At 43.7% G+C, this 26404-nt stretch overlaps 1 protein-coding gene across 2 annotated transcripts; it reads right to left on the bottom strand.

Annotated features, from left to right (window-relative positions):
- Nucleotides 1–449: 449 nt before the first annotated feature.
- On the bottom strand, nucleotides 450–17917 carry LOC132263091 (zwei Ig domain protein zig-8-like). Of its 2 annotated transcripts, XR_009468478.1 has the most exons (10): nucleotides 17579–17917; nucleotides 16071–16165; nucleotides 5058–5132; nucleotides 3075–3347; nucleotides 2756–2990; nucleotides 2407–2465; nucleotides 2153–2290; nucleotides 1979–2084; nucleotides 888–1214; nucleotides 450–661 (listed from the first exon to the last, which is right to left on the bottom strand). XR_009468478.1 is itself a non-coding variant. In XM_059762673.1 (9 exons), exons 4-9 carry the CDS (start codon nucleotides 3273–3275, stop codon nucleotides 1108–1110), a joined length of 846 nt encoding a protein of 281 aa, XP_059618656.1. In that variant the 5' UTR covers nucleotides 3276–3347; nucleotides 5058–5132; nucleotides 16071–16165; nucleotides 17579–17917; the 3' UTR covers nucleotides 450–1107. The 2 variants fall into 2 exon arrangements, 1 of the variants encoding a protein (XP_059618656.1); XM_059762673.1 differs by having other exon boundaries at nucleotides 450–1214.
- Between the last annotated feature and the right edge of the window lie 8487 nt (nucleotides 17918–26404).

Genomic DNA, 26404 nt, shown 5'->3' on the forward strand with positions numbered 1-26404 from the left:
TGGAGCATGCAATCATAGCCACAACTCTACATTAATTTGCTTCAACGCCGATAAAATAATATCAAAAGTTAAACGGTATCCACCATGGTATTATTTTCATTTAGTCCCTTCCCGTCGTGGTCGCGTGGGAGTTTTTCGGGTGAAAATGAGAAAAGTTGTGAGGGTATTCAAATCAATTAAAGTGTATTACACTACAATTATGTGTATAATGTATCATTAAGTGGCTGAAAGACTGTAATTAAAATCTCCAGTACGCTATGGATGAATGCTGTGGAGTTTGGCGGCTATTAAATTGACACCTGAGTGAGAATATGGGAAGGACAAAATACACCTGTAAATAACCTGTGATAAGATTTAAATTTTATTCTCTCTTTTTCTCATCATCATATCTCTCAATTTATAATTTACAACACGTAATAAGTTTTACACATTTGCTCCCTGTCTATAAATTTTTCGTTAAATCAATGTCCTCGCTTTGCTCTGATTAGCTCCCATTCGCTCTCAAAAGCTCTCACGCCTTTCTCATCCACACAATGACTTCAATTTATACATTGTACAATTTTCTATTCACGAGAATTATCCTGCTCTAACTTTTATCTTTTATATCCATTTAACAAGTGATGTCCTCCGTTCACTAGTCCGAGAAAGCTCACTCCCGGATCTTGTTGCAATCGAAAGTGTTATGGATATCCCGAAGGGTAGAATGAGAAAAACGAAAAAAGGGAAATGGGTCACAAGTGGGAAAAATTGATCTATGGAATTTCTTTCTTCTCTGTCGCCTTATCTATTGCATTTTTTCCTCCTTTTCCACTTCTCATTTACTTAATGTCAATTAATTTCTTACTGTAGTTTCAATTATTGAATAATTTCGTCTGTAATTTTCTCACCATTCATCTCTGGTATCTTGCAGCTACAATTTCAATTTCGCTGAATTCCTTCCGGGTGTCGTCTGGTGCAATTAGTCTATTCGCCATTCCTTCGGAACCTCGCATTCTTGTACAACTTCCAATTAATTTCTTTCACCAATTTACAGTATGAGACAGTATCTTCCTTTTTTCCTTAAATAAAAAGTCCTCTTTATACATCACTACATGCGAGAGTATGTTGTCACGTTTGAATGTGCACCACAAACGCCACAATGATTGCCACAATTTCACTCTGCACACTTCCATGACCCGATGCTGCAGACGTCACAGCGGATGCTGAGTATTCGGCTGCATTGGAGTGAAAAATAGAATGTGATTTCGGGGATAATTGCAGACATTGCACAATGTATCACCCCCAGAGCATGTGCGACAAACTTTGCTAAGCAATTTGCCACAAAGTCTCAACTGCTGATTGGCGTGAGGAATCTTCAGGATAACTTCGGAGTGTGAAAAAAGCTCTGCTCCAAAAATTGAACCTTCTTCTTTGTATTGAATTTCACCGTAAAGCAAATTAATTATCACTTTAGCACTTAAAACGCTTCAAACCGCAATTGAAAGCGATTAATTTAAAATAAGAATAATCCATTTCATACAAAATGTGGGATTTCAAATAGATGTTTAATGCATTTTCATGATGCCAATTTAAATAAATTATTTAACTTCATTTGTATTGATCTAGAAAAAATAATGCACACAGAACTTAAATACGAGATTTATGAGCATTATTAGAGCATATCGTCTAAAAATTATGATATGCATAACCATATATTTGTGGGAATAGTGAATATGAATTAATTTACCATGAAATTGGATAATTATTGTCTGAATATTTCAATTTCTCCTCTTGGTAAAAGCGAGTTGAAAGTGTCCAAAAAATTTGTACACAATACTTGACTTGAAATACAGGACAAAACTTTATCCATGTGCAGCATTTTGCTAAATTTGCATGCACTTTATGCTGTGAAAGCGATACACCTTCGGCAAATGTTCCCGTAGTTGCACATGTCCCAATTAATTTCCTTGGTCAAAATGTGAAATCAATTAAAACTCACCGTTGATGACGTGCAAGAGAACGGTGACGGCGTCGCTGTTGGAAGGGTTGCAGGTGTAATTTCCAGTGTCTCGCTTGCGGGCCGATGGGATGATTAGAGATGCAATCTGCAAGTGTTGGATTCAACACATAAATGGACATTATGCCATTGATTGTGGAGCAGTACGGGGCTTACTGTGCTATGGGTGTCACTCTCACTATCAGTCTGCATGATCCACCCGTATCTATTGTCCGTGAAAATTTGCTCGAGCCCAAAGTACCAGAACACATAGGCCGGTGGCTCCAGGGCGCCTCGCACTACACACCGAATTATCTGCAAGTATTCCGGGAAAGGGCAATATTTAGTGGCACATCATCCAGAACGGCGCCACTCGTCCACCCGTGAATCTCAGATGCGGGCGGAGGATGCAAGGTCTGGGGCACTCTTACCACTCTGCTGCCCGCCTTCACGTAGCGATTTGAGTCGCCCATCAATTCAGTTCGTGGCACTAGTTTTCCAGGAGGAGTGTGAGCGTGTGGAAGAGAGGCAAAAACATGTTCGCATGAGGGAGCAATCCCGAGTAAATAACAAAATTGGCACAAACTGTAAATAAATATCCCTTCTGCTCTCTCGAGGACGTGAAATTGATGCAAAGAGGACGATATTTTCCAGTCTCTCTCTCACTCTCTATCTCTCATTTCGAGACTTTAAATCCACGAATGTCCCTGCAGCGTCAGTGAATTGAGTCCCACGAGAGCCGCAGGGATGAGAGTGTCCAGATAAAAAGGAATAACCTACCAACTACGTGCAAATGGACCCGGGCGCTGACCTTCGGCTCTGTGGACACCTGACATTCGTAAATCCCAGCATCGCGAGCCTGCACATACTTGAGCTGCAGCGTCCACATGCCGGTGCTCTCGACGTAGAATGATTGGAAGCGGTCATCGGCGATAAACACTGTGCGGTCCACCGTTAAAATGTGATCGTCTCGAACTCTCACCCATGACACTGATTTGTTGGCCAACTGTCTCGCCTGGCGAGTATCATGCAAGGAAGAGAGGATTGCAAAATATACCGCTCATGTGAGAAATCACTGGCAATTAATCCACTTAATTACCTTGCACGGCAGATAGGCATGGGTGCCTATTTGGGTCGTTATATTCGTTACCCGGTGCTCTGCAAGGAATGGCGATGTGAAGACATCCGTGCCACCGCTCCTCCTTGATTGGTGGCCGTGCGATGTTGTATCGATTCGGATGGCATCTGTGCTGAGGAAGAGGGCAACTGCCACCAAAATTTGTCCCACTTCCGGCGACATTTTTCATGCAGCACCCCACCTACGCTCTCTTTTCCAAGTATCTCGCTCGTCACACAGAATGCGAAGTGCTTCCTGCAATACACAGAGTGTGGATGGAACCTGAGATCGTAATATTTGCACGAAAACATATAATTTAGAGTGACACTTTTTACATTGTGAGAAGATGTTGAGATAGGGAGAATCATTTGGAGACAGATACCGAGAAATATAATTGATATTCCCGAAATGGCGGTATTTTATTAGAGTCCTAATAACAATATATAATTTCTTCCTCTCGAAATATCTATGTTCTATAATTATATGAAAACTCTGTCTAAACAAGATTAATATACTTATTCCTGTTCTCATTCATTGGATTGAATATCGAATTACAGCTTTTATATTTACCAAAATAAGTGGATGTGATACAATACACTATTCCAGTCATCGAACTGGAATATAAATAACATCTTTTTATAACCTTTATTTCCGAGATAGTCTAAAAATATCGTACAGAGTTCAGTGAACAAACTCTAAACCAAAGCCTGAAATATTGAATAGTGAATCCCAAAAACACTTCAGTGAATCAATTTATAGTTTAGTTGCACGTCTTCACAAAAGTTGCCTGGGACTTGTCTAAAACTTCACTTCTTCTCTGTAAATATTCAATAATTCAGTTCCATGCAAAATCGAATTCGTCGCTCTAATACAGTGACAGGTATAATTCAATTATAGATTTACTTGCTTATAAATAAAATCAATAAGTTAGTTTGAAGAAAACTTGTACATTTCCAGACTCATTAGCTTACTGATATAATTTATCTCATTATTTCCATATTACAGGACTTTCCCAAATGTAATTTTAATAAGGAGAAAATTAATTAGAATTCCTATCAATATTTTCCGAAAGGGAGTAAACTTGCTCGTCAGTTTCACTACACTTGACTTCAAGCACAAACAATTTCTCAAGCTTCTCCGGTACCTGGCACAGATAGTCAATAAAATGAAAATAGCCCTCATCCTGACAAACTTACCTTTCACTCTGGAAACTTTAACGTGAAAGTATTTCAAAATTTCCAACAACTTTTTGCTCTATGTAAATTCTTGCAAGTTATCAAAAGTTTTCTGCATTTTTAACTTTTTAACACACAAAAGGGGATCAATTATGGAAATAAATATGTAGATGCTACATCGTGTCAGGTTTCCTAAAAGGTATTTAATACATAATTTTGTTCTCTTTTTCATTATTGAGCAGGAGCTCATTTATTTTCCTGGCTTCTCTCAACTGGTATGTCGTGAAAATTATATTGAGGACTATTCGTCATTGTTGGCAGGAAGAGTATCACGATTTCTCACTTTTCCTCCTATTCACGTTCGCTTTTTCGCCCTGCCCTTCCTTCTAATTGTCCTGGGAAAGCATCAGTTGTTGCTGCTCAGAATGATTTTGAGTTAATGAATGAGAAAGTTGTGTCCTAAACATTACGTGACATTCTCCTGGGCCACGTGGGTGTTGTTTCAGTTTCAGTGGTTGTTTGGCAGCAATCTTCCGTGAGCATTGGAAAAATATTTTCATTTTCCCGTAATTGTATTTATTTTTCACGATATTTTTAACTGCGCCGTAATGAATAGGTATAAATGAGACCTTCAGCGTTAATCTTGTACTATTGATAGCATTTCGATCACGCTCATATTCAGTACACAAACAGTGGGTGAAGAGTTTTCACCGTTGCCGTGGTATTTCCACTTCAGTTTAGGATTAGATACGAAGAGTCGATTGGAATTATGACTAAGAGTGAAGTTTACCTGTTGTCAATTAATAGTGGATCATCCTTACGAAGGGAAGTCCACTGGTATTAAACTGATGTGCTTGTGTTTGGCCTGTAATGAAAGGAAAACAACGTTAAATGGAGTTTTGGTGTGTGTTTTTCTATCTGTCAGGTCAAGTCACACAATCGCAGGTGGATAAATTATGGCAAAGCAAGTGCTGAGCATAATTTATGGAGCAATTCAAGAGCTATTGTGAAAAGAATTGAATTAAATTTATTTATGTATATGCGTGTGACGATAATTATGTAAGAATGACGGCGACACGCAACGACTGGAGCTCCGAAGATGTGGCCGCCAAAAGTACTTGAAGGGAGCTTTTCTCAGTCATTGCCCACCCGTCGAGCTTTCGCTCGGAGAAGGGGCAAAAAGTGGCCACAGACCACGGTGTTTGCTACATGGAGCTCTCGGAAAAAAGACCTCGTGCTGGTCTCATTTACAATGTCACCCTCGAGGTGGGTAAAAAGAGTGTCTCTGCAGGAGTCGAAAAAAAGAGAAGTCCCATCAGTGAAAAAAAAACTCCCAACATGGGGATTGTGATGAGATGTGCTCAGACAGAGAGCAAGACCATAAAAACTTTCCCATGAATTCCCATGGATAGCATTTAACGACAACCTGGCGCCTCCATCCTAATTCAACTTCTTCCGGTTCTCCTAAATGTGCCAATAACGCGGAGCTTTTTCTCTCCCTTTTCAGCCCCAGAGTGTGGCACCACTGTGAAAGCGTGTCAAATGCGATTTCGCTGTATAGTGAGTGAAATGCGATGCGGAGCCCTGAATGTGGTTATTTATCTGTAAATATTTAATGTCAAATCCTCAATGGATGTGATAGAGGTAGATTTCACTACAAAATCTATTTGTTTAGCAATTTTCATGGCGCTTTTCGCTGGAAAATTGAAAACCATCACTCAAGTCACTACATTGTTCTTCCGGTTGCGCCGATAGAGTGAATATTCATAATCGACAAACACTGCGGATGATGCTTTCGAAGCGAGAGTGTGTGTTGCAAATAAATATTTACCACCAGTATAAGTTGCGATGGGAGCTACCGGAGTAGTGAAAGTGCAGCAGAATCTGACAAGAGCATACTTTGGAGATGAGTTGGAGAATGAGGCGTAGATGGGAAGTGTTCCGGTTGTTGTTTCCGATATCATCGAAGAGAGGTCGTCTCTTTTGGGCTTTTGCGGATTAATACATGCATGGATTAACTTTTGAAAGTGCTGGAAGTAAACATTTCTCGGCAAACATAACCGAAGGACAACAGATTGGTTGCCGATCAGGCTGCAAGGTAGATCCGTAGAGCCAAAGTGTTCAGAATAAGCAAATATGTTCGACGAAAGGTGCTTTTGAACGGAGAAATTCACATCGTCTTCTGCCATAATCTGCATATTTTCCATATATATTGTGATTGTATTGAATTCCATCAGTGAGTACGCTATTGAATCTCCGTGAGGAGGAGGAACACAGCACTCAATATATCATACCGCAACAGTCTCGTACAATACAATACTTTCTTATCCTCAACTGCACAGGCAAGCCGCGTATAAGAGAGACTTTCTCTCTCCCTGTGCATTTGACTCACTTCCGCGCATAACCCAGTCCACCCTGAAGCCAGAGGATTTTCTATTGTGGGCAGAAGCATTAAGAATTGTGTGTCGGAATGACTCGAGCGCGAACATTGGTACTTGGCAAAGAAAGCCAAAGTACAATGATATTTTGTGCTAAAAGCAACTGTCACTCTAAATTATGTGTTGAGGCAAAGTTCCAGGTTCTTCCTCTCGCTTCATGTTTTTGCCAAATAGTACGAACTTATCATAGTTCATGGTGGGAGCCGAAATGGAGAACATGAGCCGAAATATAGTGCTGCGACATGCAAAACTTCTTACAACTTACTTAAGGACGCCTCTGTTCGTGTTGTCTGGCATTTTCCATGGCAGGCTCGCAGTTGGAGCGTGCATGCACCCAGACATTGCACACATACTTTTCTGGGGAGGCCATCGGAAGCGGAGTCGGCTGCTCTTGCTCTATTCTTAAACCAGGGGTTTTAACTATTAACAAGTTGACCCCACTAAGAAACGATGTTTGTGTATGATGAATTGCAAGCACAAAAAACCACTCTGTGCAACTTAATTTCCTGGAAACTGATAATGTAATCAATGAATGCACAAATCGCTAATCTTCTCATGCAACTCTCTCGCTCTCTCGTTGTTTTGCAACCCGCACTCCATTTTGGTTTAGTTGCGAATCGGGGTGGCAAAGGGCGATGCAGAAGAGCTTTTCCGTTTGCCGATGGTGAGATCATAAAAATAAAGTTTCCCAACAGCATCTCGACTCCTTGAAACTGCACATTTCCCATCTCAAAGGATGTGGTGTGTGGCTCATAATTAAGGAATAAAATAAGTGTGGAAAAGCTGCCGGATGGCATTACTGCAATTTATACGCTCCTCCTGCACTTTCACATCCACTCCATATGCGAACACTAAGAGTGGCGAACTTGGGGTTTGGATTGCATGCAATGGGTTTGGGTGAAGTGAAATTCAGTGTGAAGTGGCGAGTGCAAAATTTATGGGTGATTCCACCCTCTTCCAGTAATCACATAATTAAGTTTCAATTGTGCGATCAATCTAAATGACAATTTCCACCATTTAAATGTTACAAACAAATATACGGTGCACCAAAACGCTACAGCAGAAGCATTTATTGAGCATTATAGCTCATCCCCATGTGAATTGATGGTGCCAATGAGGGAGCATTTTTAAAGCTCCCCAGGATATATGAAATACTGCAAAATAAATAAAATTCTGTATTTGTCCATGGTGAATAAATAAAAAAAAATGTGAAGGAAAATAATTTATAACACCAATTCATTTTATTTTTCAAGTTCAAAATCAATATTGTTCTACTCTATCAGCAATATATTATTCATTGTGAATATTTTATGGTCGAAAGTTTTAATCAAAACTATACAGCAGAATTGAGAGCGGAATCGAATTGTCAATAAAACTATGACATATATTGTCACTGTGATTAATCATGTCAGACTTTCTGAGATTCGACTTAATACAGTCAATTTTAATGATAGATTGACAGAGATTTGATGAATATGGACAAGAAAAACACTGACAAACTTCAGATTAAAAATCCACAAAGTGAGAAACAAGTTTTTTTGCCTTAAGCAAAGGCTCTGTCAACACATCTAAACATTCAGTAACCCTTTTTGATTGCATAGAAAAAAAATCAGTGAAATTTAATAAGACTCTCAGATGATAGACTTTATGAGAGTTTATCATGTCATTCACTGTTCGGAAGTTATCTAGAACATATGTTTTAGAGCATTTGAAGCGTTTTTGCCAGCAACAAGTTTATAATACTCCAAATTGATTTGACCACTGATTCAGTATTTGGGGTAATTTGGTATGTACACAAATGGGTTTGGTTGAAGTGCTTTCGTTGTACTTTTAATAGTTGAACGGAACATCTATCTCTCTTTGTTCCTTAACATTTAGTTCGGATGCCCTCCCGAGGTTCTCGACCCAGGCTAATCGTGTTGGAGTAACAAGAGAGCTAATTGTCAATTAATTCGGGAAAAGTGTGCGGTCGATGGTGCGATAAGGTACGGGCTTGTGGCAAAATTCGTCGCCTGGAGATTAGCATGTGACGCTATGCTGAATGCCCGCCAGTGACCCCAGCGCCGCGGCGCTCGAGAAGTCATAGTGGAGGGGCCATAATTGAATGACATCGATGCCTCGTGGGCGATATCGTCGTAATTACACACGCGATTGACGGATTCGGCGGAGCAAATAAAATTCGAGTGCTCGGCGCTCACCCTTTGGGGTCTCACCCCCCGTGGGCACTCACATAAGCGCCGTGTACCCCTTCCAGCCGTTGGTCTTTCCCACTCATGATTAATGCAAATGTAATGTACATTCATTAAATCCCAACTTGGGACTCCAGTCCATCTCGACTGGGGGTGTGTGATTGCTATTGTGACTGTCCAAGGGAATGTCCGTTGCGCCCCAGCACACTCCCACACACCCCTTCGCAATTGATGTGGAAATAAAAGGTACACGAATGCATGAGGCGGAAATCAATGTGACAATACGATGAAAATTGAGGGGAGCGTCTACAATGTGCCTTTTGTTGTCTATACATTATGAATGAAGCCCAACTCCTCGCGGGATTCCCAAGAACATGCGTCTCAATTGGAAATTGGACAAGGGAGAAGGCGCCAAAAACAGAGAGATTACGTCAAATTTCCCATGCTTCTCTCCTTCAACCATTCACCGATAAATTTTTCCAGGAAAATCATTTCCTCCGTTCCTTTTCACAATGAGGCAGAGAAAAAATTTGAAGCGCGTTGTCATACGGAGGTAATTTTCCTTCAATTATGTTCAATTTGTCTCCTAGACCTAATATGTACACTGTCAGTTGCCAATGGAATTTTATTGAATTTCAGAAGAAACGATTGAATATCCGTGATTGAAAATAGGGGCAATTTTATATGTCATTCACTTTAATCAATTCTCCAACGTCAGTTTTCCGCAGACATTTTGTACACCACAAGTGTCTGTTTGGAAGCCGGTAATTAATTTGTTAAACTCCAAACAAATTTAATTAAACACGTCGGGATGGAAAATATATTTTCTCCACTGATAAAAAGCAGAAATTCGTTTTTACCGCAACTCCGCTTTTCGCACTATCATTGACGTTGGCGCAATTACATACAATGAGATGAGGCAATATGCGAAAATTGGCTTTCATGGGCTTCAGCAGTGCCAAAATTAATGCATTAGAACGCTTCACAGAGTAAACTTATTACAAAGTTCCACAAATTCTGGCTATCTGTAACGCATTGATCGGCGAAATTGTAGTGCGAAACGAGGGAGATTCAAGTGATGGGAGAAATTCCTCAGCTGAGGGTAATCATGCCTGAAAGTTCAGTATATTTCGCCCCTTCTCATGCCAATGCACCCCTGAATTGGATGAGCCTCGGCAGAATGTACGCAGCGAGGCGAGTTCGGCATCTCTTCATGTTCTCCTCGCGCATCGACAGACGCTTTTTTTCCTCTGAAAGAATCTGCAAATTCCAGCTCCCTGTCACGTACACCTGCCATCCATCTGTGAGGTGAGTTGATGGGTGTTGATGATGGGCTGGGCGCCTCATCCGTGCGACTTCGATGAGCATGTAATATGCCAGCATCCCCACTGTGACGACAATGGGGATGTCTTTTGTTTCCAACAACTATGACGATTGCGAACAACTCTCGAAATTCCCTGTGTCCCATTATTTTGTGACAAGCTGGCAAGAGAATGTGTACACTCGCATTTCGAAGGGAGAATTCATTGTGCCAGCTTTCCACACGTGGAATCGAACGAGAGCTTGATGATGCAAGAAAGCTCCTATGCAAAGAGATGCTGAAGAGCTCGAGATTTTCTCCCATTTTGCTTGATGCATTGGCAGGAGCCAACATTCGAGCAAGGACTGTTCACCAGAATAGTGGAAAGTAGTCTTCAAAGTATCTGAAGGCGTGTAATTCCACTCATGACGCGGTTTCGCGACAACGAAACAATTTTCCTGTCACATCTCAGTCTTACTCAGGACAGGAAGAGAGGATGTGGATTCTACTAAATTTCTCTACAATATTCCACAAAATCTTTCCTCAGAAACAAATAAATTATCTCCGCATAGGAAATCATCACACTTAGATCCATATTGCTAACTGAATGTGTTACGTTACTGCGCAATAAAGCTCAGAAAAAGTTTCCTTTTATCAACATTTTCACAGAAAAACTAAGTAAGTTTGTTTCATTTCCATTGTGATCTCTTTGAATTCTACCTTACATGTAATATCAACTCCCAACTATACACATAAAAGAGGAAAATTACTTTTTGCCAAGGAAAAATGCAAATCCCAACATTGTTAGATGAGGAAAAATAATTTTATGAAAAATATTTCACTTCTCTTCAGGGCTTTTCCGTCATTGTGGAACTTTGACACCCTTTGCCGTGGAATTGTCAGGGAAAAAAATTCTCTGTGACAAATAACTTTGGCTCAACAATCGAAATTTGTTTATCAAATTTCCGGGCCGGAGAGGTAAACTTTCAAAGTAACTTCCTCCCCTGATAGTCCCCAGAAGCGTGAGAATATGTACTGGAGGCTGGCGCGGAGTCTTGTTAGAGTTCCGCCGAAGGGTGGGAGAAAAGGTTGCAATTCAGCGTGGCAAGGATTTTTTCCTTCGCCGTGGTGGAACCTTTTCCTCCCAATGACTTTCACATTTTGATAATTTCACCCAACACAACACATCCAACGATATTAGCCTTCTGATCCAATGACTTTTGTCGTCGTCCCCTCGTTTAATCCAAAAAGGTGAATCTTTCCCCACCGAAATCCGGCCTTGGGGTGTCTCGGGGGAGAAAAGTGGCATCGCAAATTCGTGGAGATTTTTATGTGGCATCCACAGTATGGCTGTGCTTTTTTCATCCGTTCCACCTTTTTACTGTCCCGCAATACCATTCAAAATTAATGGAATCCTTTTGTCGCAACCGCTCGTCGTAAGAGGCGATTTCTGCGGTGCACAGATAAAACACAATTAGGATTTTATACATTTCGCCCTCCACGGCACACCATCCGAATTGCTTAGTGGTGCCCGACAATGAGATTCGCCTCATTACTGAAGCTTAATGATTCGGGTAATGAAAGCCCCCATCCCGTATATAAACGAGGTAATGACTAAGCCGAAAAAATGGCCAAATCCTCTTTGGAAACTTTTCCAATTTCGCTGTAAACATCTGACAGAATGCAGCCCTTCGCAATCCCCAGAAGAATCCCCACAGGAACTTGCGGGAGAATCAGTCGAGTCAGGCGTTTGTTCAAGAGATTACAAAAATATTGTATAAATCATTCTCAGCGGGAAGAAGTATCGCGCTAACGATGAGAAATGCTTTGTTTACCGCTCCTCAGTCACTCAAGATTCCACGGAAACACCGCAATTTAGGGCCAGCCATGGATCACTCGCGCCTGGCCAACTCCCGACAGACTGCACGCCACAGACACCGCCGCTTCCTCCTTGGCTTCCGCCAACCATTTGTCACTGCGTCCGCCGCTGAACGGCTCCCGCGGAGCACTTGGCTCTGCCCGCAAACCGCCACTTGAGTCATCAGCCACCGTAATTAATGATGTCGCACGTCGACTCCATCGACGTCTCGGCGGCTGTCGCGCGCGCTTCCGGGAGGAGACGGCCGATCTGCAATGGCATCGCGGAGGCATCAAGCTCGCGGCCCTCCAAAGCCACCAATCAGACACGCCATGCTGGCGAAATGCATCGCGGATCCGCAGCTGGCGCTCAAGCCACAGGGCATTCATGTCAGGATCGTTCCACTTCATGACACTCACCGCTGCCGAGCAGACAAGCGCGCACGCGATGTCGAAGAGAACACTCGAAGCAGGAGCCGAGCTCCCCAGCACTGCACCTAATCGGATCAAGGAGACACACTGGGAATGCATCACGTGCACAAGACTGGAAGCACTGATGATTTAGATATAAAACCCCAGCAATTTGTCCACAAGGAAGCTCAAGCCTTTGACGTGGCAGCTCAAAAGGTCCCACAGAGACTCTTTCAATTTGCAAAGTGCACAAAATCGAGTGGAAGATTCTCCAATTCATCGTTTCTTTTCAGCGCCCCTGGAATTAATTGCGCGAATCTGTGCATCCAACGCCCAGGCAATTCAGTCACCTCCTCGCCATCCTTTGTCCTCCCTCCCCACCCCCAACTCCCACTCCACAAGATCCGTCAGCCACTTTTTATGACCTCAGATAATTTCACGGACGCCACACGAGTTGATAATTTTTTACTGCCGCAGCCATCCATAAAATCCCCGCCAGCCCCGAAATCCCCCGCGAAGCGCTGATTGGGCTCTCGCCCACGGCCCGCAGCTCCCCAATCGAAGACGGAGGCACTCAGGCATCTGTCATGAAATGATTTCCCGCAAACTCATGCATAAATTATCCGCTGGGGAGTCGCGAAGCCCCCGGAATTCGCTTCCTCGGCGCCTCCAATTGGGCCACAATGAGTGGCGATTTGAGAAAATTGAATCGGCACAAAAGTTGAGGAATTTGATGAGAAAATAATCTAATTGCCATTTAATTTCTGACTCCTTCGCCACCACGACTCGTCGGGCGTCTTTCCTGCCGCCGCTGCCCGCCAAATCAAGCGCCTGCCATTCGGGTCACGCAGCCGATATAAATTCGGGTGAGTTGAACAAATTGGAGGCGCTTCCATGTGAAATCTGTATCGAAAGGCCGTAAAGGCGCTTTATGACTGACCCGGACGTGCCAGGTAACTGACATCCCGCCGTGCCCGTCTTCGAGCGCCCCTTCGGCGCTCCGCCGCCCGATCTTCTCCCCTTCGAAACGAACTGCGACGTAATTTAATTAGTTGAAAGTCTCTCCTTTGATGCCACGTATCTCGGCGTCCCATCACGAACCCGAGGCCCATAATCGCAAGATGAACGGCTGCGGAGTCCCGCAGTCGCAGGCCAGAGATGAGCAGATTTCCCGGGTCACGTCCACAGCCTTCGGATCGCCCGCTTTGCAGCCGCCAGGATCAGATAGTGCATTCCGCACTGCTCGCTCACGGATAATGTCTTTTTAATTGTACACCTCCTCGACGGCACCTTTTAATTCCGAGGACTTCCGGTGCGGGATTCTCTCGCCGCTGCGCGTCGATGCAATAATTTATCTCCTTCATTTATGATTTATGGCGCGTCCCCGTTTCCATTTTTCATTTCCCGCCCGAGAAAAACTGCCGCGGTGCCGGAGTTTTATCTCGCCAAGAAGAGATTCGCCTCTTCTTAAGAGTTCGCACTCCATTGAAATGAATTCATATTGTTCACGTCTGCTCCTGACATACTTTATGGAATTCCGTGCCACCCACTCGCTCTCCAGGTCGACAGATGGAGCGTGCAGCCGAGCTGGGATTGAGAAACGGAGATCACTCAAACATGTTTTTTTATGGATTTCCTCGCGTCGATTCCTGCTCACCGCGCACTGGTCACCACAAGCAGAATTCCATCTGCTCTCGTCGACTGGAAGTCCACCTGCCCGACTTTGGCCACAGGCGGAGAGAAGAGGATTCGCAAATTCCCGCCCGAAAGCAGAGGCAGCACTTAATTTCCTCACCACTCTTGAATTTCCGGGAATTGTGGCGTGAAGCCAATGAATCATCGGAGAGAGTCTTGCAAATTATCAGATGTGTAGAGCGGAAATTCTTGCTGCATTCTCGGAATAGTGGGAAGCCTTCCGGTCTGTTTCTCGGTGCCAGAAAGAAGGAATTATTGGGCTAGGCGTAAATCTCTCTTGATTGCCAGTTAAGACCCAAAAATCCACAAAGGAGATATTTTACTACCGCGTTCGCTTTCATATCACACAGTTCAGCAGTTCAGTGGCGTCGTGAGTTCGGATTTAGAGGCGGTATTCCACAACCTGAACCAACAATCTGCTGCGCCACTGGAATTTCCCAAGGAGGCGCGCATGAAGGCGAATTACCGTGGCTGAAGAATGTACTCGAGAGAGGCTCAGTGACACTGCTCATCATCGTCTGGAAGCTCCTCAAATATTGACAGAATTTATCGACGATGAAGGCCTATTCTTGCCATTGTTTGGCGTCGAATTTCACTCGACGATACATTTCACCAGGGATTTCATCTTGGCCAACACCGGATTAATTATGTTCCTCGGGCCGTGAAGGCAAGTGAGCGGAGTGGATTTCGGCGGGAAATGAGGGAGGATCGATTACGTGGAAACATGCAGAGTCCGTCGGGGGAATAATTAAAGTGGGCAAAGCTGCACAATGAAGCTTCTGCAGCCAACGACTCTCTCACTTCGAGAGCTCATTGTTCTTCGCAGAAGAGACCACAAAAGACTCCGTCCATTTCCCGTTCTGCAGCCGGAATGCTGAATGCTGTGGACAGGGACAATGGTGTCCACAAGCCAATTCGGTGCTCCACATCGGCAGCATCCCAGTTTGCGAGCTTCTTTCTCTGGCAAAACAAGAGTTCGGTGAAAGCAGAGACAACAAACACGTTCAGAGGACGCATCGCAGGAGCAGGAACAACAACGGCATTCGGGCGAGAGTTCCGGGTTAAATGGCTCCAATTAGGAGCGTGAGGAAACGCCTTTGACATGCACTTCCCTGTTTCTTCCGCCCACAACATCGTTCTCCGTCGAAATCCTCCTCAGGCATGACATACGAGGTGCGCCAAACACTTCAATTCAAAGGTCCTTCTCACCACGGAATCAGAGAGAAACTTTTGAGTATCGAAGTTCAGCGAAGGATTCGCCCAAGAAAAGATTTCGTGTGCGGAAGAGAATCTCTTCCGCAACAGGAACACACGTTCCGAGCAAATTGTCTTCTGAAGAGCATCTAAACTCGGGCGAGCCAAATTATTTGTGCAGTTAGTTAGTGGAAAAAGTGCAAATTGAGTTTCCCGATATTTAAGCCGAAGCTGTAGGAATTTCTCCCTTGAATGACTCACTCAGCGGAAGAACGCTTCCCTAATGAGATTCGGTGTTGGGATCGTTGAGAGACACTCAATTAATCCGTCGTCACATCAATGGAAATTAATGAATTGTTAGTGTTTTCCTCGATAAAGGCGAACTACTCAAAGTTTCCCACGCAGATTTATCGGTGTTTCCTCCTTCGAGAGCCCGAAGTGTGAAGTTTTGATAAAATTACGAATAAATCGACCTTCCGCGCGAATAATTTCTGAATTTGAAAATCCCCACCGAATCGAGGAATTTATAGGGAAGCGATTTGCTGAGAGATCCTGCAAACTGGTTAAACTGCTCGGCAGGCGCGCAGCGAATCGATTCCGTATTCACTCCAATTTATTTTCCAATCTCATCGCGAAAATCTATTTACATTTTCTGCGAATGCGACAGAGTTTCCGAAGGATCTCCGCAGCTATCCTGAAAACTCAGTGGCCAGACTCACCATGGCAGAAGAACAGGATGATTGTGATGATTCGGCCGCGGCGGAACAGAAGGTGAGTCATTGTGCTGATGATGATTCCTCTTCTTCGGCTGATCCTGAAAACACACGCCAATTCGCGTCAATGCCGCGAGCGATAATGAGTCGATGCGCGAATCATTTCAGCCCGAGGTGCCGAAGCCCATCGCATGAGCCGTTGGCCGGAATCCGAGGAATCCGGCGAGGTAGAGGTCGCCTGCGGATGCTGAGCTGATGCTGAACATCAAAGGAATTCGGGCGGAGAGGGAGGAAAACGGCAATGTTTGCACTCGGAATTTCCAAGGTGGAGTTTCTGCGACAAACGCAAGAATTCCCCCGCGGCCCAGCCTCACGTGTGAGATGCAAAAAGCGCGAGCACGAGAGGAAACGAGTCTGCGATGAAAAGGGCGCCAGATTCTCGCTCAAACACTGCAGTTTGCCAAGCGTTGAGGGAAAATGGCAAATTTGCTTTCTCGTCAAGCTCACTTTTCCCTCTGTTTGACTCTGTGTTGGCGGGCAAAAGAACATTCAAGAGCCGAGGATCGAACGGACCCGAATCGGAATCATCGGACTTTAATTGATTCCTAATCGAGCGCATAAATTCTTCCGTGATTTCCTCTGCAGCGACTCAAGAATCGAATGCTTCGGGGGTGAAAAATGGGTCAGCAGAATCGGCCTCGCCTCTTCTAATTTATTTCTCTGTTTGTTTCCACGAAATGCATTTTATCTTCAGCCCAATGGCGAAAAGGAGTCCCGAAATCTGCTGATTCATCTTCTCAGATTCCCGGAAATATCGAATTCAACAAATTCTGAAAATCGCCGTGAAATGAACTTCTAGGAAACCACATTTATTTTGGAATATTTGTTGTGAGAAAGTTTTCATGGAATGATTTCCTTTCGCACATTGAAAGACGCGAGCGAGATACTTTCCTTATTCATTAGCATTCGCAAGTTTATTCCTCATCTGATGAGGTAATTTGTATGCAGGCTATTCGGCGGGGAGACGAATGGTCTCAGAGTGCAACATTTGCCACATCTGAGCTAATGAAGTCTGAAAGTCGCTGCTTTCGTGCCACGCCGGAGCACAGAAGGCCGGGCCAAGACGAGCTCAGGCTCACAAAAGGAGAATCCGAAGCAATTTCTGTCAATGCTTGGCAGCGAAATGGGAGCGAGCGAATGAATGGGAGCTCATTCGACTGTTGTGGGGTGGAAATAAAAGCGCCTCGAATTAATTGGACTGAATCCTGACGCGGGGGCGAATGGTGTCGATCCTCGGAGAGCCCCAGGATTTTGACACGGTGTTAATTCCCGGGATTCCGCGTGAAAATAAACAAACTCCCGCCAAACAGGGGCCAGATTCGGGGGGAGCTTCCAAGGTCGCCTGCAAGATCTCGCGGAATCTGTCTTTGAGGGATGAGACAAGGATTTGGCAGATTCTCACTCCAGACGCCTCGGGCTGTTTTCACGCTCGGCGCCGAGAAGTCTTCAGTCACCTTCTACTTTCCCATAATAATTGGCCAAGCGTGGCCCACAATTTGCACCAACTTCACTCTCTGTTCGGCCAAATCGTACGTTTCATTAACACTCGTGTCACTTCCCCGAAAGCTCCGCCGGAGGATATCAATTACGCCCTCGCCGGTGTCACTGACACGCCACTCCGGGCAGGCGACCGACTGGCTTTCGATTCAGCAGCCCTCAGGACCGTCTGTCTCTGCGCGATTCACGGATCCGCACGCACTTGGCTTCCTGGGACGCGGCTATCAATCACTCTCTCGGATCTGCACTCGCGGCGAACACGACGCTCGGGCTCGGGGCTTCCGCTGGCGCTGGAGGTGCGACTGTGAGGACGGCGGACACTCGTCTGAGGCGCCCAACGTTCTCGCGGAGCGTCCGTGGCTGCCGTGCGTGCGCCGCGCAGGGGAAGGAGTTACGTAAGGACACGTCGTCGGACTCGCCAGGGGAAGTTCGTGTGGGGATGCGAAGGTGGAGCACAAGCTGCGCGTGCGCCTCCCCGCCACTCAGTGGACTGACGAGGGCGCGAAATTTGTCGCGGATTGTAGGTCAGGAAGCTCGCTCTGCCTCTGGATCTGAAGAGTGAGTGTCTCCTCAGGAGAGATGCAGTGTCCAGAAAGGGAGGCGTAGTAATCAAAGTAGGCACTGATCTCTCATCTTTCACTGCGAGATGAGCTTTGTATTGTTGACGCTTTCATCTTTGTGGGCGAATTCCGTCTGCCGTCAGACATCAATCCTCTGCAGCCCCAATCAATCCGCCCTAATTGAACACAAGTCAGCAAGGACAATCTCGTAATTTCATTGGGCGATGCACTTCGGAATTAGTTGAAACTTGATTCGCATGCGAGACAAAAGCGCTGGCAAAAGCTCATGTTGCACACGACGATGAGGAACGGACGGAAAGTGAGAGACAATCCTCCGGGCGAGATCATTAGGCGACTTCAGTACAATCACGGCTTCTTGTTGGCAACTTTTGCCCCCTTTCTCGAGCACGTCGCGTGCTTTTGCACCGCAGAAAACTTTCAGCACCGCCGAAGGGTTAACGAGGCCATTGTCTCTGACTGCAACTTTGGGCCAATTTGGCGGCCAAGCGTCGTCGCGAAGGCGCCACGGCGCTCTCGCCCGCAGCTGCCTTGCCAAGTGATCCTGGCACTTAATAAGGACTTTGTTGGGAACTCTTCGGGTCCGTTCTGGCCTGTGTCGCGGGTCAGAAACTTGTGGGCGCGGAAGTTTGCGTGGCATGCAGATGAAGCGCGGCCGAGACCGAGTGGGCGGAAGGGCGCCTCGTCAGCAGTCTTAATTACGTGCGACGAACCGAGGACCTCTGCGAGAGCTGCGGAATGGGGGCCAATGCCACCCGTCAATCCCGTCAGAGTGAAATCGACACCCACTCACAAAGGGATCTGGAATCGATGTCTGCATGTGACAGGGAGGATAATGCAAAGGGGACGCTCGGGCGTCCCCATTCTTGGTCACCCACTTTACTCCTTTCATGGGAAATTCATTGTGACACCTGAGGGGATTACTATAATAGATTCTCACAGTGATTCTGTTCAACTACCAGCGATGGAAGCAGCAGAAGCTCAGGTAAAAAGTTTTGTGGGCGAAAGCGGTTGAGAAGCGAGTATGTGCATTGAAGTACCTTCTTGTGAATGATGGATTACTTTTTAATTGACTGTGACACAAGATGGTAAGGTCCCACTGATGAAGTGGAAGAGTGTCGGTTAATTAAATCAACACCAAAATCTCCCATGGAGCGACAAATCGGCATTTGCTATTGTAATTTGTCAACGTCGTGGCAAAGCATTGACAGATCTGTTGCAGCGCAACTATAATGCTATCAAATGCGGGCAAATTCATCAATATAATAACTCATTAAAATTGGCAAGTGATAAACATGTTGACATGAACGATGAGTGGTGCTCGGTTGAGCATCAGGCGCTCCTCCATGAATATGCAAGCACCACAAATCGCCCTTTGCCAGAGTACACCATGTATCTAATGCACATCTCGAAATAATGTCACCTGTCAGTGCATGAATAAATCCAGAGAAATCCCTTCGCTACCATTCAAGCCCCTCAAGCCGACTTGATGGTATAATCACATTAAAGTACCATATAAGCGTCAAAGTATAGTCCTGGGTCGACTGTCTATTCAGAGATGACTTTTCTAGATTTGATTTTAAGTGTTTCGTGTGCGTAACATTTCAAGTATATAATTAAGAAATGTGCTATCCTTGAGCTAATATTCACGCATTTTTGCCACCATTCACGAGCACAGTAAAGAAAGCCATACAGCAAGTGTGCTCAAATTGATCTTGATTGACACAGGAGTTTGTAAGTGCATTTTGATTACGCTCAAGCAGCAGCAAATGCGACCTCATGAGGGTGACGGAAACTGTGCACGAATATTAGAATGAAACTCCCAATTACAAATACTGGTAATTTATGTATGCTCACAATTTAATTTTCCGGGTGATAAATTAACCCCCCGAAATGGCAGCAGTTTCAGACTCAACACTTAATTAAAACGAAATAAATTCATTCTGCACAGCTCGTGGTGAGACGTAAAGTGAAATTCTGAGGATGGTTTCTTCAGCTCGTGCAACTGTGGCTCTGCACCGGGAGCGACTTATTATTCAACCGAAAAAATCACGGGATAATCGCGCAATTAATCTCCCTCCCTCGTGATTTATGGGGGTGCAGTGCTCCTGAATTTTGAGTGCACCCCAAGCGCGAGTTGCCGGCGGAAGGGTCCGCAACCGCAGAGGATGAAACCGCAGGCACAATGCATAACCCTTTTCGTTGGCATACCATCGAGACAATATGCACTGATTCGGAATTAATCTGTTGCTGTCGTGCTCAGTGTGCTGCACATTGAATTTGTGGTGAAAAAGTGTCATGCACTTATTAAATAAACACATACCAAACGATGTACAATGCCACAAACAGAGGAGGCGCATTTTTGACTATGTTCTCACTAATTTTACCCAAATTTGCGCTATACATTGCATGTGAGGCTTTTCGGAGAGATTTATCACATGTTATAGCACTTGAATAAAGCAATTGAAGCGTTTTGAAATTAATTGCAATTAGATACTTAACACAAAACATGTTGTTAACAATCAATTATTATTGCAATGCAGCTTGAATTCACTTGCAAAGTGTGTCTTTAAATTAACGTTTAAAGTACTCACTTTTGCTTTAAAAGATATAAATTTATCACTCTAAATGTTTTGATTTGTCTTATGCTATATAAAGGAATGTCACAGATTTCCATAGTTATTATACCTAGGAAATTCGAATATCTGAGATTTCATAGCTGGATGATAATTTTCATCCAATCTGATTCGTCCTTTCCTGGGAATTATGCATGCCAAATTGTTAATTGTACTGTGTGATGACCGAATTATCCATAAAGGTTGGCATAGGTGGAATTTGTTTGGTATGTCACTTCGGATGCTTGTTTAAGCACCAAGTTTTGTCTGACATTTGGTTGATATGTATGGTGCCATTATTGAAGTTTGGCACGATGCTGAGGACATTTTAGCGCTGAAGTGGACTTGGTGCAGCCCATTCCCATTTTGGGATTGCCTGATTCCCATGCAGTGGCAGCAACATATTCGGAAACTTTGTGAAATGGTTTCTGTGGGAAACTTTAATTGGAAATTCTGGATTACAAAATTGTACCGACATATAAGCTTGTTTATAGTCAAAGACACAAAACAGTCTGGTGTGCAAATGAGAAGGGGTTGTGCTGATGGTGTGGGAAAACGCTCTCTCACTCACAGTGGAAGTTATGGTGCAAAATTAAATTGGTTTTGATTGAAATAAAAGCTCTCCGCCATTCAATCGAATTGAATATCGTATAAAGTGTTTGGAAAGTTGGTGTGGGAATAAAATAAACATTAAATTCTCGATGACTTTGGCGAGTGAGAGAACAACAACTGGGTGTTGGTTTGGGGTGCATTTCAATATGGTTGCGCCTTTTTTTCCGGCCCACACCATATATTTCGCGGTATTCCGATACATAAAAGTGTCAAATATTGATTTTAATGGTGCTCTCCGCCGGTGAATTTTCACATTCTTGTGCATACGAAAATAACACTTGGAATAACTGGCGGCCGCAAACGTGACTGGAGATGCACTTCGTGTTTTATCATTATTTTATGAGGCCTCCATGTGGGGGCTCTTGTGTGCCATTGTATGCTATATTTTCCACTCTCTATGATGTGTCTCAATGACGTTTCTAATGATGAATTTACGACGGTACGTGATAAGCACCCACCACCCATTCGTTTGAAATAACGAGGGACTCATCTAGAATGAAATGAGAGTTTCGTCCTGGTACTTCGGCATGGCTCTGCATCATCCCGTGTCGAATACCATGATGAATCTCAATCAGGTGTGCGCCCAGGACGCCAGCTGATGACTCTGACCATTAAATAAACAAATTTGCTACGGCCGAGGTGAAGGAGAAGCTCCAACTCTCCATGCATACTTCAAATTCAACCACTCCAGTGGCAATCCTACGGCCCGAGTCTCCTCTGGATGCTGTGCACAAGAGCACTCCAAACTTTCAATTGGATTCTTGTGTGAAGTGGGTGTGGACGCTTTTGGTCTGCTAATCCGTTTTGGTAATTTTTCGATTGTGCACTTTATTTGTGCCAATATCTGCCCGAGCTCGCAATTGCGGAAAGGGCAAATTGGGTGCTGTTCGTGGGGGAATTTATGTCCACTTCGTGGTCAGAATGCTCATTATGTGGGAATCTGAAGGGGCTTTAGTCAGTGTGAGCTTTTGAACTTCTCCTATTTCCATATTCTTTGGTGGAATATGAGGAAATAAAGATTTGCTGTGACACTAGCCATAAATGCATAGAATCTCTTTCAATACACTCCATTTCAATAGTATTATTAGTATTATAAGGAGCATATTTGCAGCATGTTATTTGAAAGTGCGCAGCATTAAAAAGTCAGCATTTAATTAGTTTAATTAATCTAAACAGTGTTCACTTTATTCAGCAAAACATTCACGAGTGAACATTTCCTGTTGTTATTCTAGGTCTAGAAAGTGTATTCGATAAAAAGAACATTTGAAAGTTCAACTTTATTCGCAGCGCCACGTGGTTGTTATTTTATAATTGAAATAATTCAGCTTCTAACAGAATGAAGCAGTGTGGAAAAAGTACATTTTGCCAAGGAATTATTTACGGGAAAGCCTTTGATTCAGAGTGGTATCAAAGGCAATTTCGATGGGATTTGGGTCCTGCCTCTGTATCCATTTAAGCAGAGTAAATTTTTCCTCGGCTCGTGTGGGCGGCGATATTTGCCCTTTTAACACATACGCTTCGCCCTCCGTGCGTGTCTTATTCTGTCAAGAGCATTTCTGTACACGACCATACCTTTCTCTTAAATGCTTCAGCATACATTTTCATTTTATTCCATTTTATATATTCTGTCAAATTGTAGCGGTAGAGTGTGTATTGTAGCGTTTTTCTTTCAGTGCCACCCTGAATGGTTTGTCGCCTGAATGGCACCTTGAGCATTTCCATAGTCGAAGAAGCCATTCGATAGTCAGCTCAGCGGCAAAGAGATTCGTTTAAGATTACGTCCCACCTGCACAAGCGAAGATCCTTCAGCGAGCGAGAGTGTGAGCAAACTTGAGTGTTTATGCGCGGCACAGCGGTCCTGTCACACAAAACCATCCCCTTTCGCCAACAGCACCGGAACAGCCTGTGCCACCAGAGAGTCTTTCATCGCCTCGGGTTTCTCTCCAGCCATTGTTGAATAAATGGTACTTTCTATGTACTTTTGAAATTTCATCACTCCTGCGCGCCCCAGCCCCGTTCCATCTTCAATTACCACCCTCGTGGCACTGAAATCATATGTGAAAGTGGCAGGATACACGTAGAATTCTGAGCCGAGATACAAGAGCTTATGTACAGCGCTTGGCCTACATTCTCGAACGTGCGGAGAATGACGGGAGGGCGTCCCCAGAGTCAAAATTCGGGCTTGTGTGTACACTCTTACTATGCAGGCGCCAGGTACTCAATTTTCAGTGATTGAGTGACATATACACACACCAAAGGCAATCGCCTCATAAATTCTCAAATGAATTGATTTTGACACGCGAATTGTAGATTACATACACTGATAGTCTCGGTGGTTTCGTGCAATTTTGTCTCCACCACGACAATGTTATACATAACATAATACGTAAACTTGTACGCTCTCTGCACACAGCATTATTATTGCGAATCACGAATTTGTGTCATTCCTCTTTTATGGGCTAAATCTCAAATTTCCCATACGATTACACACGGAAATAGCATGACCACGTTGGGGTGCATTAAATAGGGTCTTTTTTTTAATCTCTCAACACAAATCACTGAAAAGTGTATATTTTGAAAGTGAAATGCACAATTATGGCCTGGAAATTAATATTTTATTTTTCCTGTGTTTGGATTTTAAGCTTTTTTTGCATCATACCCAAAAAGCCACATTCGATATGGATTTTTTTTTGCGAAAACTTATGAAAAGATGCGTGTAAAATGAAATTAAATTTGTTAATTACGCCACATTTTTTCTGTAGGCTATTGGCGCTGTTTTTGCTTGTAGTGGTTTTAATGGAAAATACATATTACTTAAATTAAAAACACCTATTTAGAGCTTATTAAAAGTTACAGTCGGCTTTTGCAAATTAAACCTCATGAATTAATTTTACGGCACTAAACTTTCTCCGTCCAGAGAAAAACTCCTGCACATAATGCAATGTTCCCTGGATTTTGAGGGAAAAAACATGCAATATTGCGCAAAATATAATGCGAAGAGGGAAAATTGAATTGAGGAAAATTAACTATACCACTTACAGTGAGCTAGCGCACTTGCTAGGCGAATTACAAAGTTTTTTGATTAAATAATGGAACTTTTGAGATTTAACGAGCACTTTTGAAATTTGAGCCATAAAAGACGCGCGATAATTTGCATAATTTGCATCACACTCCGCGTGTCTGCCATCAGCAATGAATAAGTGAAAATTGAGAAGTCATTTCCCATTGGCATTACTCTCTTTGAAGTTATGTGAATGCTGTATTAAATATTCCTCGGGCAATTTTTCACAACAACTTCCGTGTGTAACATGCTTTGCTCTCTCGTTGACTTTTTATTTGATACAAATTTTATTCGCTTTAATGGTACACAATTTATTAAATTTACATTCAATCACGGTGTCTCCGAAGAACGCGCAAGTCTCAGAGTGGTATTTTGGGAATTTCCCCAAAAGTTTTTCGGAGCAAACACCGCACGGAAGTCTTGTGCACTAACGCATTGAAAGTTTTCACAGCCTGAGAAATTTCGAATATTTTCTCAACACTTAGTAAAGCGTTCAATTCTCTATTTAAATTCAGAAGTAAGGCAAGAAACCAATATAACTGATGTTCCATGAATTCTTAAATTTAATGAATTTCTCCCGAATAACAGACTGTTATAAACTGATGCTCTTTCTAGTGACCTCTGTCAGTCATTTTAAACATTGCAGAAGCACATAAAGTGGACAAGCATACATGTGCCAGTTTGCAATTAAACAAGCCACTGTTTGCTGACCTCACTCCGTCATCAGTTATGTTTGTGGTGTATGCAAAATTGATTATTTGTGTGCTGAAGTGCACATAAAAACATTCCAGCAAACTTTCCAAATGTATCACCGAAATTTCTTGAAATTGATATTTTATTTGGAAAGTGGTCCACACTCAGCATCTCTCTTTGGCTGGTTATTTGAATTTATTATTGCGAAATGGTTGCTGTGCAGGCGGCCTACACATTGACGCCGGAGAAAACTATTTCTTGCGCCCTACTTGGCAAATGTTCAGCCCCATAACAGAGTCATAAATTCCCAACTTAACTTCTCTCACACTCCCGTCTGGCGCCTCCCGAGAAATATATTTGTAAGAAGAGGCTCTGCTCCTTGGACTCGTGGTGCGGCGGCAGCTGGAATCTCCGAGTGTGGGGCGTGATACATAATCTTACATGCATGCATTTCCTCAGCTGTATTTGTGTACACACTAATTGCCGACCAGAAGCAGACCAAAATTCCAGGAGACATAATTTACTTTCTGGTGGGAAAAGCTCATGCCTTTTCCTCGCTGGAAAGTGTGCGGCACTTAAAAGTTAGTCCTGCAGCGTGAGTGAAAAGTGTTCACCGCGACTCTGGGAGATGTTTTCCAGCAGAGAGCCACACTGGAAAACTTCAATACTTTCTTCATTTTCCACTGATTTCTATGAATTGGCTCAAATAATCTCACCATTCCACTATCAGAAGCTTCTTCGGTCTCGTTTGAATATCCTCACAAGTTGGGAGCAAAAATTAGACAATAAAGAGAATGAGAGTTTGTGAACAAGTATTATGGCGTTGTCACATTACCAGAAAACTTTTACTTTCTTGAGAAGTAGTCCTTTTCTGCACTTTAAATTACGTTTTTTCACTATACTTATGATTATAGACAAGTTGTGATTTGATATGCTTGTAGTTTACTCGAGTATATACTTAACACGTGTTTGAAATTAAAGTTAGGGGTGATGTGAAAATTAGAGGCGAACATTTTCCAGGCAGTTATGAATTTGATTGCAACTTTGTCGGGTTATCGACAGAGGCGGACGAAACGCCAAGAAGCGCTGTTCGGAGCAGCAACACCCTCTGATGCCTTTGCAGCGCGATGCCGTGGGTTGATCGACCTATTTATAATGGAATGTGAGTCACGCACGCGGAGCCCAAAATAGCCCGCCGCGCGTGCGCCGATGCACTCTGCCCGG

The sequence above is a fragment of the Phlebotomus argentipes genome, unplaced genomic scaffold (genome assembly GCF_947086385.1).
Source record: "Phlebotomus argentipes unplaced genomic scaffold, Phlebotomus argentipes genome assembly contig_2, whole genome shotgun sequence".
Lineage (NCBI taxonomy): Eukaryota > Metazoa > Arthropoda > Insecta > Diptera > Psychodidae > Phlebotomus > Phlebotomus argentipes.